This window comes from Xiphias gladius, chromosome 6, assembly GCF_016859285.1.
Source record: "Xiphias gladius isolate SHS-SW01 ecotype Sanya breed wild chromosome 6, ASM1685928v1, whole genome shotgun sequence".
NCBI lineage: Eukaryota > Metazoa > Chordata > Actinopteri > Istiophoriformes > Xiphiidae > Xiphias > Xiphias gladius.
This window is the reverse complement of record NC_053405.1, coordinates 21,585,497-21,602,266: the sequence shown is the minus strand read 5'-3', so window position 1 is coordinate 21,602,266 and position 16,770 is coordinate 21,585,497. Positions and strand designations below refer to the sequence as shown.

General features: G+C 39.9%; 2 protein-coding genes across 5 annotated transcripts; one reads left to right on the top strand and one right to left on the bottom strand.

The window, feature by feature from the left end:
- Positions 1–945: 945 nt before the first annotated feature.
- Positions 946–7,033, bottom strand: LOC120791355 (flavin-containing monooxygenase 5-like). Of its 4 annotated transcripts, XM_040129758.1 has the most exons (10): positions 6,924–7,033; positions 6,395–6,602; positions 5,658–5,846; positions 4,784–4,949; positions 4,472–4,614; positions 4,128–4,324; positions 3,751–3,886; positions 2,778–2,997; positions 2,303–2,375; positions 946–1,485 (listed from the first exon to the last, which is right to left on the bottom strand). In XM_040129758.1, the coding sequence occupies exons 2-10, from the start codon at positions 6,524–6,526 to the stop codon at positions 1,086–1,088; spliced, it is 1,656 nt and encodes a 551-aa protein (XP_039985692.1). In that variant the 5' UTR covers positions 6,527–6,602; positions 6,924–7,033; the 3' UTR covers positions 946–1,085. The 4 variants fall into 4 exon arrangements, 3 of the variants coding, with proteins under 3 accessions (XP_039985692.1, XP_039985693.1, XP_039985694.1); XR_005707625.1 differs by lacking the exons at positions 946–1,485; positions 2,303–2,375 and adding an exon at positions 3,091–3,227 and having other exon boundaries at positions 2,909–2,997; XM_040129759.1 differs by lacking the exons at positions 946–1,485; positions 2,303–2,375; positions 2,778–2,997 and adding an exon at positions 3,134–3,223 and having other exon boundaries at positions 6,924–7,032.
- A 2,716-nt stretch (positions 7,034–9,749) lies between these two features.
- ubxn6 (UBX domain protein 6) lies at positions 9,750–16,573 on the top strand. Its single transcript, XM_040128338.1, has 11 exons — positions 9,750–9,956; positions 10,471–10,628; positions 11,516–11,580; positions 11,707–11,835; positions 11,978–12,075; positions 12,248–12,323; positions 12,486–12,570; positions 12,757–12,976; positions 13,366–13,496; positions 13,702–13,850; positions 14,229–16,573. The coding sequence occupies exons 1-11, from the start codon at positions 9,874–9,876 to the stop codon at positions 14,352–14,354; spliced, it is 1,320 nt and encodes a 439-aa protein (XP_039984272.1). The 5' UTR covers positions 9,750–9,873; the 3' UTR covers positions 14,355–16,573.
- Positions 16,574–16,770: the final 197 nt, after the last annotated feature.

The window sequence follows — 16,770 nt, the reverse complement described above, 5'->3', positions numbered from 1 at the left end:
GTCAATGGAACAGACACACAGACAGACAAACAAATTAAACATTGAGTACTATCTAAACCTGTGATGTATATCTTAAATATTGCCCAATGAATTGAAATTCACCTTTCAGTAGGATTCAGTTCTCTCTTTGCAGGGTTGACAAAAGTCAGTGTATTTTTCATACCATTACACACATCCGTAAATATACAATGTCACACAAATATACATCAATAGCTGTTAACATCTGCATTAAATATACATTTAATGTAAAATGTGTCCTTTTTTCACTGATTACACTGCTTAAAAATGGCAATGATGGCTTAATAATAAATAGACACCCTGTTAATACACATTTTAAAGATGTATAGGCTGTGCTTTAAGTAAATTCATTACAACATTCACATGTAGCAGATAGTTATAGTGATGGAAACAATGGCAAACATGGTTTTAATTGTTTCAGATCACCTGCACCTAAATTTGCAGTTGTGGTCTGCTGGAAGTCTTCTGATTACCCCTTTAATGTAAAGTGAAGGTCTTGCATATTCGGTATCTGGAGAGGATTTCATGACTACACTGTTCACCTGGCACGGACGTGAAAACTCTCATTCTGAAAATTCAACACCATTCACCAGCTGCATTAGTTGATAGGCTACAGTATAAGGCTATGTACAGTCCTTTGCCAGTTTTTGAGCCACACCTTGCTGAAACTGATGCAGTCCAACACAGTCCTGCAGCCAAGGTTACAATGTTCAGCTTTTGCTGAAACTGTTTTAGAGAGGTGTTGATTCAACTATATGATCATTTTGGAGGTTGCCGTTCATGGCGCTCTTGAATTGTATTTCACAATGATGTTTCAGTTCTTTTGCCTCTTTTCAAAACCGTTCAGACAGTTCTGTTTACCAACATGCAGCTCGGCGCAGTGGTTAATCTCACATCCAAAATGCACCAAAACAATAAACTAGTGTGTTTGTTTTAAAAACTTTATTTCTTATTCAAGCAGTCAAGTTACCACATTCTGAAAGCAGAAGCTGTTCTGCCTACTCTGCACTTTGAAATGGACAATTTGGTTTAGTGTGCCGCTTCATTAATGTACATAACCACGCAGCTTACTGAGGAGATCTGAAGAATGAGGGAGGAGAAAAGAAAGAGGAGAGGCGGCGTTTATTGTAGCAGAAGCAGCACAGCAGGGTAACACTAGAGAACATCACTATGATGCTCAGTCTAGAATAGGGTCTGGTCTCTGGTTCTGGTACCACTCTGGTCCTGAAAGGTTGAACCACCCGCTCCCACTGAGTGAGAATGGCCTGACGGGCACCAACCCACTGGCCTGGTCCAGTCAGGCGGTACTGATATGGAGTACAGGGAGCCAGGAAAACCTGCAGTGCCAGTCTGGGGTCCGTCATCAAGAGCCACAGTATGTTTGGTTGAACCCCTACCTGCTCTGCCAGAGAGTCCAGGTAAGGAATGTAGTCCACTTGGGTGGGGTTATGCTCGGAGCAGGCAAACCTAAAAGAGGGAAACAAAACAAAAATGGTAAAAACAAAACCAGTTCCAAGTGCTTCACATAAAATAAGTCAGTAATTTGACAATAACAGAGAAAATTCCCGAGGTAATTGGTCAAAGAATGAAATAATTAAAATACTGAGGACAGTGGAGCAGGAACACACTCATGTATTTCATGCATTCATTTAGCCTTGAATTTAATCAGTCACATAAGTAAAAAATTATTATAAAGGGATAGGTTTAACTTTAGAACCTTAAGTTACACAATTGAATAGCAATTTATGATCCATAACAGTGCTCAGCAATTCTTTGCTTGGTGACAGCTCAATTCTGGGGGTTGAAGCCTCTCTTGCCTCTCTTCATGCCTTTAGACAAACCTTGTCTCTTACAATAGTATCCTTGTTCTGAAGCTCGAGAAAAATGTCTACCCTCTCAGTGTCAGTTATACCAATTCAATCACTTCCTGAACAGCAAATCTTCTAAGAATTAGCCATATCTCACTCACGGTCATGGACCTAAATTTCTCATCATTTCTCCATAAAAGTGCATTGGAAAATCCTTTTTATGATTAATTCCTACTTGAGTCTGTGGAAGAGTTCTGTGGAAATTGAGTAACCCCAACTGTAACTACAGCTAAATACAGTATGGTACAGAAACGGCTGTATCTCAAACACTACAAGGACTTATATCAAATGCTTGGTACCATTGGATTTAAAACAACTTCAATTTCAATAATATGTGCTTTGATCCAGTGTAAATCTGATATTTAGCATGTTAAATGAATGTTAAACTTATTATTAACTTTACAATTATTTTGTACCTCTGGTGCATTGTTGTGGTATCGTCCTGAATTTCCTTCACCATGGTGTGTTCGGAGGGGAGGGTGGATAAGCCTGCATGGAAAAGAATTCAGTCAAATTAAAATACACAGACAAAAACCTAGAGAAGAAATAGTCATACTTGTGCATTAGGGGATTTTGGCACAGCTGTAGCTACTGAGTTGCACCGCTTCGTAAGTATAATAACTAATAGTATAATAACTCAATTTTTGTGATGGGACAGCTACAGTATGGTATCAAACAGTGCTTCACTGTTTGCACCAAATTTCAGCTATTAACAGGCCTTTGTCATCCAAGCTTCAGTTGTCCATGCAGGCCCTTACCTTAATACCACCAAAAAAGTTAAAAGATCCCGTGTATTGATGAATGCCTTTCCCATCAAGGTAAAGTATTGTAACTTCTCAAGCTGCCAGCACACATGTAGGAGTAAAACTCACACTTTGTGTTGTACTTTACCTTTAAAAACTCTTGTAGCCCAGCGAGCCTGCATCTCAGCCAGTGGGTTAATAGCCCCAAAGCCGTGGATGAAGCCCACCACTGCTAGCGTTGGCTGGGTGAGTCCGGGAGGGAACACATGTTTGTAGAGACGCAGTCTGTAGCCACATTTAGCCCGCAGAGCTGAGGGCAGGAAGGGGAAGCTGTAGTTGTACCCTGTGGCAAACACCACTACATCCACCTGTATGACACAAATGTAAAACTTAAAGATGAGATGACTATGAGCATTTAAATACCTTGTGATTATGTCATTTTTATAAACCAAATGACAGACTTTAATAATGGCTGATCCAGACATTAGGTTCCACCGTATCACAGGCTGAGCTGAGGTCAAGGAGAAAAAGTACAGGCCTGTGTCAGCTGCAAGCAGTAAGTCATTGGTGATCCTGACCAGAGTAGTCTCATTGCTATCTTGGGAGCAGAAACAATATCGGGATTTTTCAAAATCATAAAAGAAACCAGTTAAGTGGAGAACATTTTTTTCTAAAATCTTGAATAAAAATGGCAGTTTTTGGAGATGGAGCTAAAATTACTTTTAGAGGGAGGGATCTAGGGAGGGCTTCTTTAAAATGGGATAAACACTGGCATGTTTAAAATAGGACAGGAAAATACCAGTCGACATGTGGCAGTTAATAATGGCCACAATATCTGCGTCAACCGTCTGAAATACAGCCTTTAAACCCAAGTGGGAATGTAGTCTGAAGGGCAGGTGGATGATTCCGAAAGTGCAACAGTGCATTCCAGGGTTGACAGCGAGATTTCACTGAAGTGGGTTAATTTTGAAGGCAGACTCTAAACCAGGATCATGATTTGTAGAAACAATAGAGGGAGAGTCCAAAACTCGATGCTGCCATAATCACACTTTTTCCTCTTTATCTGACATGGATCAGGTACATATGTTGATCCACAGTCTAAGAAATCCACTAATACACACCTTGTTTATGACGCTCCCATCGACAAAGATCACACTAGACCCACAGAACTCCTTCACGTTTGGCTTCACCTGAACCCGACCTGAGATGATCCGAGCTGGCAGGTTGTCATTCACAACAGGAATCTGTGCAAAAAATCTGCCACAAGAAAACTGCCCACATGATAACCTTTAGATTATGGCCACACTACTAGTAAGGCTGCACAAATAGCAAAATCATCAGTGAGCTGTTTCTTCTGCCAGCACTTTCATATTGTGGGGTGTAATGAATTTACAGCCTGAGGCACAGGATGTAAATTTTGTCTCATGCACTGAAAAATAATCGATGAAAAGTTCAGCACGCAATGAAATAAAAATGTTTATGTAGAGTGTCTTGTTACCCATGTTTTGGTTTCAGGCCATATAGTGTGTGGTCAAATGCCTCGTTCAGCTTCTTTTCCACCATCCTGTTGACCCATGAGGGGAAGAGCTTCTGTATCATCACATGCATTCGAGAAGTCCCAACAAGGTCAGCTGGAAATCCCCCCCGTCCCACACGGCTGACAACCCATGCTCCGCTCCTGGTACTAAGGTACACCTGCGGGTCAGGCCAGAGTGTAAATATCCACGTGCCTATCATCTTTTACATTTTCAGCATTACAGATCGTTTAATAATACAGTCAATGGTATCACTGCACTGCTCTATTTGAAATAGACCCAACAGTTAAAAAGGGGACTTCAGTACCTTCTCAGCAACGCCACTGATATCCACAGCAATATCCCCTCCAGAATTTCCAATCCCAATCACCACCACTCTTTTCCCCTGCATCCCTTCAGTGTTGCGGTATTCCCAGCTGTGGAAATATCTTCCCTCAAAGCTCTCAATACCTGAAATGGAATAAGAAAAAAAGATAATGTATCGAAGATAATATGTCTATTATTCTTTTACACTTTGTTGTACGCCGATTAGAGAGCGCTGAGTGATGTCTGTGGAGGTGGAGCAAGAACTCTAACAGCTACTGTGAAATGAAATACTGTATATTATGATTCCTGGTACCTGGGAAGTCTCTGAGTGGCAGGTGAGGTTGGGTGAAGTGTCCTGTACAAACTATCACTGCATCAAAGATGTGACTCTCCCTCTGACCCGCTCCCCTCTCTGTCTCCACCTCCCACTGGCCTGTCACAGCAAAGTCCGGGGTCTGCCTCACCCTGAGCACGGTAGTCTGAGACAGAGACAGAGACAGAGACAGAGACACACAGCTGAATATACAGTACTGCAGTGTATCTAACATGCATATTTATATTGTAATCCTGAAGAACCAGTTTCTAGAAACAGAAATATGTACACAAATCTGAGCCACTCTCATATACAGTTGAGAATTTCAGTCATACATTTTTTAAAAAGTGTTTCAAAAATGACAATACAAAATGTAGGCCTGTATTACTGTTCACATATTTTCCTAATGAAAAATAACTTTTAACATCACCAGAAAACAAATACTTAGATTTAGTTGTTGGGACCCTGTTTTTTCCATTTGGATGACGGATAGTGACTTTAATAAGCAACAAAACACATAGGGTGGTTCAAAACTTGTACATGTTTTCTTTGTTTGTTTGTTTGTTTGTTTTTTTAAATACAGTGCTCATTGTATTTCTTTCCTTTAGGAAAGCACTTACAGGATATTTCTGAATCATTTCTGTGCTTTTCATCGTTTGCAAATAGACAAAATCTAAATTTGACAATCTGTTGTCAATCTGTCGTCCATACCCAGAATCTATTACTATCTAGTTCCATCATTTTCACATTCACCATGAGTCAAAGTCAAAAAATACTTGCGTTACATTATTGAATATATTTCTCATTTCTGCTACATATAGAAAAAGGAGCTGGTCGTTTATTGGCTTTATAAACGAACCTGAAGACCACTAACCTGGAACTGTATGTGTTGCAGCAGTTTGAAGGCCTTAGCATAGAGGCGCAGATACAGCAGCACCTCAGAGTGGTGCATGTTGTTGGGGAGCTCCGCAAGAGGAGGGAAGTCACTGAAAGCCATCATCTCTTTGGAGCTGTTGATGACCACCGACTGGTAGATGTTGGCTCGCCCAGGCTCTGGCTTCTCCTACGGATGGTATGATAGACACAAATTTCACTCCTCTGCTCCGCCTGAAATCAAAGTCTCACAAATATATCATAATCATGCGCCACTACAGAATAAATAGTATCATACATTTATCCGGTAACATTTCTCAAACTTCAGAGGACTTTTAAAATATGAGATCAATGTGGTGCCTGTCTGGTGGACAGTTACAGCATGTAGATACATTACATTCATCAGCAAAAGCTAAAGTAGGAATCAATTTTTCACCTGTGTGTTTTCATCCCATCCCAGCTTAACATTCTCTTATTTAAATAATAAACAATATTCCCAGTAATTATTTAACATGCTGTATGCTAAGGTGATAATATGAAAAAAAAAGAAGAAAAAAAAAGGAGTATTTGGTGACAATCCTCCTTAAAGATATTAGGACCGTCAGGTACAGCTTCACAGTTTAACATTACAAAAATACTCTAAGAATCACATGACCATGAATGCAGTGAATGATATAGATGAAGTGCAAATATGACCTTATAACATACAAGTGTTCATAGAAAAGCTCTGTCCCTCACCTTAAATCTCCATAGACCTCCAATGTCATGGCTGCTCTCAAAGCAGGTTGGCTCCAGACCTTCATCCAGACAGGCCTTGATGCTGGTCAGACCTGAAGGACCTGCACCGATCACTGCCACCTTCTGAACCATACTGGAGAGGAAGCACAGCTAACCGCGGTGGAAACTCTGATCTGAGATAGAGCCTGGACCTGGACTAAGAAGAAAGCTGCAGGAGGAAACGAGTGTGTTGTTTTGTAGAGTGATGTAAAGCAGTTTTACGGAGTGTATGACTCCGTTGTTAATTAGTTCAGATTAGTTCCATCTGTGATTTTCTTGCTCTAACAAGTCAAAATGTCTGCTGTGAAAAAGTCTGAGCATCTGATTCATTTGGAAATGGTAAAAAAACAAACAAAAAACACAAACGCAACAGAGCAATCATTTCTCAGAATATCACTTTTATTTATCACTTTACAAACCCGTCTAATTGTAACACATCTAACAACTAACTGCAAACCATTCTAATACAAACACCGTGCATCAGCCTTACCTCTTCTTCACGGGGAGAGAAGAGTAGTGGACTAAAATGTCCTTCCTTCTTCCTGTTCCATTCTTCAAACTAATCTGTTTAGCTACTCACTCAGGGTTTAACAGACAGTGCAGGTTGATGATTGGTCAACTGTAGGACCTCACAATGATTGAATCATTGAATTCACAGTAACTTTCATGGACAGTGAATTACTCCTCTTAGGATGTTGTTTGGAGTCATAAAAGTAGCATCACTAGAAAAACACAATATAATCATCATCTTGTTCTTATGGATAAAGAAGTAACGTGAAACACATGAAGTCTGACACAGACGGGTTTAAATGTCACTACAATATTTAAGTTGGTGAGTTCTTTCTGTTTAATAAGTACTAAAATGATGAAAAAGTAGCAAAACAGAAGACAAAGTGCAACCTATTCTGATGCTCTGAAGACCCGGATCTCCCAGTAGTATCAGCATGTTTCTTTCTAATACCTTACTGATCTAGGGGCCTCTTGGCTTTTTAAAAAGCCATTGTAGTAGTCCTTTTGCAGCTCTGAAGCACTATGTGTGTATCTTACTGCCATCTTATGCCAATCTGCATACAGACCCAATACATTTTGTGCTTGGTAGAACTTGATTTTTTGCTATCAACTTCTGAATGATAATATTATCTCCTGATGCGGTTCATTTTGTTGTAAAATGTACATTGCATTGAAACAGAGTGCAGTATGTTTTATTCCAAGAGAACTTTTCAACTTTAAAAGAACTTAAACCGCCTCTTGTTCCCATTGCATCTTTATTTTGTCTTAGCTCTGGGGTTTTTTTTGTTTTGCTTTGTTTTGTTTTCACATTTTGGTTCACCTGTTCATTTTCTCAAAGACAATTTTCTTTGATTCAGTGCCATAGTGAATCCACTGCAATAGCATAAAGTCCCAAGGGTAACAGTGTGCCAGGGGTAACTCTTAAAGGCTAAGGAGGGAGCCAGGAGGTGCTTTAGGTGGAGAACTTGGTGTGGAGCTTGGGGAGGAGCTGCTGGAGAGGGCTGGTGCTGGGGCCTTTCGCAGGATCAGTCTTGCACTAGCAGGCCAGTTGAGGCTTGGTGTGAGGACAGCCACCAAGTCAACCTCTTGATCAATCTGCAAACAGGAGCAAACCCAACATTTAAACCTCTGCCGCACGTCACATTAACACACCATCACTTTTATTACCATGACTTTCTGGAAAAAGTCTCCACATCATTAAATCTAAATGATCACAATCCAATTGGGGTCTGCTAGAATCCACGGGCATGGCCAGATAACAGTGGCCCAAGACCAGGATAGGCTGACGTTATACTGAAGGCTACACGCAACGTAATCTGAACTAACACGGGTAAAAAAATTTACCAATAATCAGCAAAATCTCCACAACACTTGTCAGATTTGTGCTGCACCTTAACCAGTCAGGTGCTCAGTAAGCCGAGCTCAATTCATGATTATCTCAGTTGTGACTTTATGTCTGGCAACAAATTTCTGTAGGATTTCCAGAGAGGCTCTGTAGGTCCTCTGGTTGGAGCCACTAAACCATTTAGTGACCACTTTGAAAATGACTGACTTGTGCATCATGCACATTATAGATGGCAATATATGATGGTAAAATTAAATTTTGCAGTGGCTACATGGTCTGGTTACACTGATTTGGAAGAACTCCTCTACTCTGCATACCTCACATTGTGGAAAAACTCCTGCAGAAACGCACCGACATGGACAAGATGTGCAACTGCAAAGAAACTTCCATAAGTGCCCCAACTCAAAACGATTATTGTATTGATCTCAACTGGATACGAGTTCTTTGAATAACTGTTCAGTGAGCATGTATCTGTTTCACAGTTTCTGAAGATGACAGCATTTAAATGTAGGGCCTAATCCACAGAGGCCATGATAAATAAGAGAGATGGGCACTTTGGAGCAGGTTTCACAGCAGCCTAAGTTGAGGGCAGTGTGGTTACAGACAGTGTTGATTGCACTAGATTACACAAATCATCCGTTAAAGAGACACCATGTGTTTCTTCTGAATAAATGTGGAATTGCTAAGTTCGGTCAGTTATCCACAGAGTCCTTCAGACAACCATGTAATAAATAATATTTTGTGACTTGGTGGAAAACACAAGTTTTGGTGGAAAAAAACCTATTGTTAATTATTCATTTCAATCATTTGTCAAATATCATCTATTTATGATAAAATCATAACAATTGGACTCCCTCGCAATTTGAGACTATCTTTCTGCAGGCTTCTCTGTGGTGTTGATGAAACAAAAAATGTAATGTTTGACATAACAAATTATTAATATATAATGTAAGATTCTCGGGGGGTGGGCATTTTTCTTGCTGGCAATTTTTGTGAAATATAAACTCCAAATATGTAATTCCAAAATCAGGGTCTTACATCAAATTGTGAAAAATGAACGTTACGGATTCGGTAAAAAATATACATTTTTATAGTTTATAACCTGCACAACCACAACAACAGATGGAAAACAAAAAAATAATGTAAAATTAACTGCAAAAGAACAACTTCAGTACGTTTATTATTATTATTATTATTATCACTGACTCTGTCATGCTTTGGGTAGTGTGTTGACTATTATGTTCAACATTGTGAAACTTAGAACCTGGATACAGTAAAAGCATTAAGACCATCGTCTTATTTATTTAGTTATTTGCGCATTTATTCATTTACTGATCCAAACATTAAGTTCCGCTTCCAACTTCCTCCGCCAGAAACGGATGTTTTAGAAAACATAGGCAGAACTGTTACCTATGTCTATTTTATTCTTCAGTGTTCAACTCAGCCACATGGCGGCGACACGGCCATTTTCGAGGCGGAAGCAGTTTTCGGTCAGCAGAAACAGTTTTGTTTTGGTCCTCCTCCTAGCTAACGTTAGGTAGGTGCTCTGTTTCTACGGCCATACTGTCACTGACTGCTCAAGGAAATGAAGAAGTTTTTCGATGACATCAAGAGAGACATTAAATTTAAATCCGCGGGACGTGGAAAGAAGCTAACAGAAGATACCAGGTATATAGCAAACATTTCTCAGCCGCTACTGTGCTATCTACAGCTAGCCACATAGCTAGCTGGCCAACGGTTTGCAAAATTGAGTTAGTTGACGACTAGCCGCTGGCCATGAATGATTACTGGACCGCTGTTAGCATGTCGTAAAGCCAACTAGAACAATGTTGATAAGTGACTTTCACGTTATGTTTGATAGTCTGCAATTGCAGCTAGATTATATAATACTCAGCACAGTGGGAGGCGCCCATCTAATTTCAGGGCAGCTAACAGTTAATCCCCGAACAAGCTTATTTAGCCAATGGTTTAAGTAACGTGAAGTGACTTTTCACTCGCAACGTTGGCTGAACCACCCAGGATTTAACTGCTCGTCAGATAGGCTTGCTGTGTCCGCGACGATGTTGCCGTTGGCGTATGAAATAGCCCGGGTTAGGTTCAGTTTGGGGAGTGAGATGTGAGGGCCAACGTGAAGTCACAACGTGTCTCCTCACTCCGCTTTTCTGTACCGATGACCCCACAGTACCAGGCCTGAGGTTTTGCAGAGCAGCTCCAGTGCCAAGCACAACCGCCATGCTCCCAGCGAAGGAGCCCAGAGGGCAGGAGCCGCAGCTCTGGCCAGGATCGAACAGCAGTCGCGGCCGAAGGTCCACACTTCTCAGGACGCCATCAGGAACCAGGGTGAGACATGCAGCCACAACATTACAATGGTTCACACTGGGTGGTGTCTGATTTCCACCCTCTCCTCACCTCACTTTCACTCACTTTTGGATAACGGGACATGATGGCTTTGAGTAATGTTGCCTTCTTTAAGTCATTGCATACAGTTGTCATAAGAGGCTTGGGGCTGTGGAGCCCTTATTCAGATCAGGGCAAGGGATCGTGGTAATGAAGACATAGCTCTGATTTAAAATGCAATTTATGTTACTATTTCATCTTTAAAAAGTAACATTTGAGTCATTCCAGTACTATTTTTGCTGATAGTATTTGAACAAAGTGCATGATTGTGTATTTGTGGACTTCTTCTGCAATACACACAAAAACTGTTAGTCTCCTCTTGAAAACCACTTAATTACCATAAAATAGGCTTTTCTGAAGAGCTTAAATTTACTTTGTAGAAAACACATCAGTATAATTATTTGCACATTTAGGACAACTTGGACAGTGGTGCATCCCTGGTACTGATAGTCTGAAGTTTTTCTTAGTGCCTATATGATCAGGCCACATTAATTTCCACATTGCTGCACGCAGTAAAAGGGTACTAGTTTTTTCCTCGCCTACAAGTCCTTTTGTTCTGTGTTTGTTTGAGATTTTTTTTTTTAAGATGCCCAAACCATGAAATCTATGGAACGTATTTAATGAGCAGATGGCATTTGAATGTGTTCATAGGTAATGGTTATAGTCTTAAGTCTGAGAGTTATTGGAGTCATTCATGGTCATTTTTTTTTTTTAGAATGCAAGATAAGAGTTTGATTAAAGAAGCACAATTTAGTTTAATATCGTTGATAATTTGTTGATGATGCTAAATACACTCTTCACTAGAAAAGGTTTTGTGCATTTGCTTGTAGTTAAAAGAGAACTGGAGGCAGAGGCGGCTGCAAAGGCTGAAAAAGATAAGGCAGCTACAGCAGAGGTAGGTATTACACTGATTTGTTAAATGTAAATCAAGGTTTCTGAAGTGACACCATTAAGATTATGTTTTGCTCACAGTGACAAGTATGTAGTCTAACGATACCGGTGAATGACAATTTCTTTCCAGGGATCCAAAGTGCCAGTGAAAGATCCCGCTTGTCTCTCAGTGTCAGGTGTGTATTTCACCTGTCCACTAACTGGAGCCACTTTAACTAAGAGTGAGAGGGAAATACACATTAAAGAGGCCATTTTAATGGTACGTCCGAAGATGTCGTCACTTGTATTTGTTTTAGCTTGAATCAGAATGTGTTTGCAACGTAACAATGTGATTTGAATGAGAATAAATTATATCCTAGCCAGTACTGTTGATAAAACATTGGCTTTGTTTTCACTGTCAGCTGTTTGAAGAGGATGCAGTTGAGGCCTCGGTTATGATGATCCACACATTTAACAAAGACAGAGAGAAAGTGAAGGCTGCTGTGGACATCATAAGCAAGTAAGACACTTTGCAACGATTGATTATAATATTAATGACAGATGAAAGATTATGTTCAACTAAGGCTGACTTTGTCTTTGGTTTCTGAGCTGCTTTTACTATTCTCTTAAAGTTAAATCTCTTCATTAACTTTGTTTTTAAAGAATCCTGTTATGTCATGTTTTGTCAACAGGTATGTGGAAAATATATGCAAGTATCCCACAGAGGAGAAATACAGGAAGATTAAAATCAGCAACAAGGTGTTCCAGGTGTGTTAGAAACTAGAGTTTCAGTGCTCCTGTCCAATATTCTTTTTTTGGCTCAGAACTAATAACATTTATGACTGATTATTTGGAATTCCTGTGAGGAGAGACATAAGGAAGATATTTTTGCATTTCTTTTACATCATTCTTCCTTTTGTTTTATTTTAGGAGAAAGTACGGTCTTTGGAGGGCAGTAGAGAGTTCCTGCAGGCCCTGGGCTTCACAAGCATTATGCTTCCTGTAGAGGGTCAAGGTAAATTAATCCTGATGCTTTTGATAAATATCCACAGCATGTTTTCTGTGTACTTGCCAGTGGTTTTTCCACTGCTACATCAGTCAACAAATCAGTTGAAAAGTCGACCTGACAAACACAAGTTTTCATCAACATATAGTCAGTCATTACATCTTTTCACTTGTGCTCATCTTTCCTGGAGATCAGAGGAGGAAGAGGAGTTCTTGATGTTACCAGAGCAGAGTCCCGATGCCCTCGAGTTGATGAAGGAGAGGAGGGATCGTCTTCAGAGAGGTGAGCCAGTCAGAGCTCAGCTGGACAGACAGCCTCAGGCTTTCATACCCTCTCCCAACGCCCAACGCTTCGAGCTGCCGCCAGAATTCTACAACCTGACAGCAGAGGAGCTCAAGAGGGAGATACAGCAGAGGTACAGTCTCCTTCTTAATAGATGCCCCATTTACAGATTGGTATTGTAATAAACAGATCAAATGAAAAGTGGATGTATAGCTTCTATAAAACGATTCATCAGTATGTGGATTCCAGCGGTGTAAAGACTGTGCATCGTCTCCAAACCAAGACAAAACCTCTTGTTTTCCCTTTGTCATTATGCATTGTTTTAAAAGAGGACACGTCTAATTATACAGGAAACTACATTTATTTCTTATTGCGGAAGTGATGCTCTAGCCACAAAAAATACAAAAGTGTGCATCATGTACACCTCCCATTACTGTGGTCTATTAGTGTTTGTCCATCAGCGGAAGGTAACCTTTCAGAGAACCTGCACTCAATGACCAGTGTGTCTTGTGTGTTTCTCAGGAGTGATTTGGTGGAGAAGAACGCCATGCTGCGCACAAAAGCCATGAGGGAGAAAGAGGAGCAGAGGGAGAGACGGAAATACAACTACACTCTGCTCAGGATCAGACTGCCTGATGGAAACCTGCTACAAGGTTGGAGCCCCCCCCCCCAAAAAAACAAAAATAAATAAAAATATAGAACCAGTTTCTTATAGGTTTCTGACAATGACAAATATAAGAAAACATTTCATTTAAAAAATATATATATATTTATTTATTTATAATTGAAATGAAATGGTTTTGTTGATAGCCCTGATACAAATGGTAGTGAGTCAGTAAATATGATTTGTAACCCCAGGGACCTTTTATGCGTGGGACCGGCTGCCTGTGTTGTTTGAGTTTGTGCGGGAGTCCCTGGTGGACGGCTGGCAGCCCTTCGAGCTCATCGCTCCTGGAGGTCAAAAACTACAAGAGGCGGAGGAAGTTGCCCTTGCAGAGCGTAACTTGGTGAGTGGAAACCAGAGACATCTCATGAAACTGGCGTACGTATATTTTAGGCCAGTTTTTAAGATTTATGTCCTCAGTAGAAACAAATGAGGTTGACAGATTATTGGTTTTTGGTCTTTTAATGATACTAGTGACAGTAAGAAAAATATAACAGATTTATAATTTAGAAAATTTAATTAGTAAAATAACCAAACATTTGCTAGTTTTCTCCATTTTATAATATAGCATATATTATATTTAAAAACATGGGGCTCTGGTAACTTGTGCTAGTCATTATGTCACTGTCTATATTAATGAAACAAACAATACAATCCCGTATTTGCAGTTTCCTCCAGTCAGTTCATATTTAAGTATTTCTGTATTTTTTTTTTTCCTTAGGTGCCTGCAGCTCTGCTCACATTTGCCTGGGATGCAGCTGTGCAGGCAGATATTGCAGCTGCAGGTGGAAAGAGCCCCACCCTTCTCAAACCAGAGCTGCTGGAAACCATTCGGTCCCTGAACTGAGCAGACGTATTCTGTCCCTGAACTGTCCCTGCTACCTTCCTCCCTGGCACTACAGGGCTGAAATTGCTCCTTACAAAAGACTAGCAATGAGTGTATTTTTACAAATGCTAACTTAAGTCAATAGCAGTGATATACAAGGCGCAACTTCCCCCTAATGCGCTTGTTTTGCTGAGCATACCCTTGTTTTGCTGTGGGGTTAATGTCACCCTGCAGTCTATCTCAGCAACACATTGTGTTGAAAGAGGTACCACTAACAGATTTAAGGCGAAAGCAAGGGACAAGTGTTGTTTTGTGATGCATCCTGAATGTACATGCTGTGTAGTAAACACTCTGTCGCAGCAGTCCTCTGTGCTCTACCCTGCAGTCAACCAGTCAGGTATACTTCACATGGCATGTTGGGAGACCTTGTTTTAACTGTGTCACCACTTCCTTTTTTTTTTTTTGGCTTACATAGCTGTTGCATTAAGATAGTGGACACCTCTGACTGCACAGTCACATAGAAGAAAATCAAGAATACTGAGGCAAGTAAATCTGGTCAGATACTATACGTCGTAAGCATCTCAGCTCCTACAGTAGCTCCTCTGATTTCAAAAGCTGCTGGATGTCAGTGCAGTGGCTTTACTTTAAATGCTTCAAGTTTTGTGTGACAGTGTTCAAGGTTAACTCAGTCTTTTGTCTGTCAACTGATGGTCGACTGGTCTGATTTGGTGCGATATGAGTCTGGCTCTGTTGCTGTAAACTTAAGATAAGCCTCTGTTGGTCATTTGTCCTCTGCTCTGCAGTGGCCTTGCACTCCATAGTATTGTACAACAGGCTATTGTGGTAGCTTAAATAATTAAAACTTCAAATGTAATGAGTTTTATATGTATGAGCACGAGCCCAGATCATGAATCATAAATCAAACATGTTTTTCTGGATAGTTTGAGTTAAAACAGAGGTCCAAAGCTAAGGCAAATATTTACAGATGAGGTCCCCAATGTACCAAGTTTTATTAGAATGTTAGCCTTATACTGTCAGTTCTAATACAAAAATATGTTTTCATGTATTTTACCAGTTTTAAGCACTTTTAAAGATTATTTTAAACTTTATAAAACACTAGGCGTAGAGAGCCCTGGATGTGAAACTACAACTACTCACTAAAGTGATAAATGGTTGAACTATAGAGGCTCACTGCACAAACATTATGTAACCAACTTGCTCTGGCATGAAGACTGAAGTTTCAAATTTACACCAAATGTGTATTAAACGTTTTAGATCCACCTTTTTTGGAAACAGGTCATTGAAAGTTAACACATTTGTTTTGGCAGTATTTTTTGCTGTATGAATATATATACCAGGTTATCAAATCTGTAAAAGCAAATTATAGTTTCTCCTGCTTGTGGTTGGTTAAGATGACAACAACCTACCTCTCACCACTCATCTAATACATCCCAAGTCAGTTGTACACAAACATGTAATGACAGATCTTGGAAGTTGTGGGGTTGTTTTGTTTTTTTTGTTTTTTGGGGGTTGTCACCACCTTAAACCTGTACCGATATCAGTTGCACACCAAACACACAATAACTTGTAACTGCTGCATGTTAGGAAACAAGTTGATTTCAAGTATCTGTCATGCAGAATTTGATACAGTCCTAGCATTTATAAAGCCAGGTCAGCCATAAGCAACATTTCTGCACTGCACAGGTATTCAATGGAAGGGTGAAAATGTGTGTTGTAACCTTCTTAAAAATTAGTGAGCAGTAGTGATCTTTTCAGATGTTTGGAGTTGTGTTCTGTTGCTTTTTAACCTGCCTGTAATAAAGAAAGCTTGCACTGCGTCTATACTTTTGTTTAATAGACACAACTGGGAGGCAAGTGTGTACCTAAAGGGAAGCTACTTTACCACTACTAACACATGACTAACTATACATGACATACTGTGTATACAACAGTTACAATGCTGAAGTCCCTAAAAAGCTAATCCCTTTAAAACACCAAATTAAACAGCTGAGGATTTTGTGAATGTCTGACAACTTAAATGTGAACATGTAATTTTAAAAGTAACAGATGGCTTTTTTGGCTACTCCACCTCAAATGTTAATCAAAACAAGTCACTGGACCAGAATGGTAATACACTGCCCCTTTTAGAAAAAAGTGTTCACCCCCATCTGACTCTGTTTTGTTATTTAACAGTGAATGAATCGCAGATGTAATTCAGCTTGCCGATCAGTGATTAAAAAAGACAAATATTTGGTCTAAATTCTGTGAAAATAAACACCTGATTCCTTCCTGAGTTTCACTTGTAAAAGTGAATGAAAATTCTGCTGTTTGATTAGACAAAATGTGCTCTTTTTGAACACTTAGTGCCATTTGTTATAACTACACATCAGCAGAAACACCATCTCCACCATGAATCTTGATGGTGGCATCTTCATAT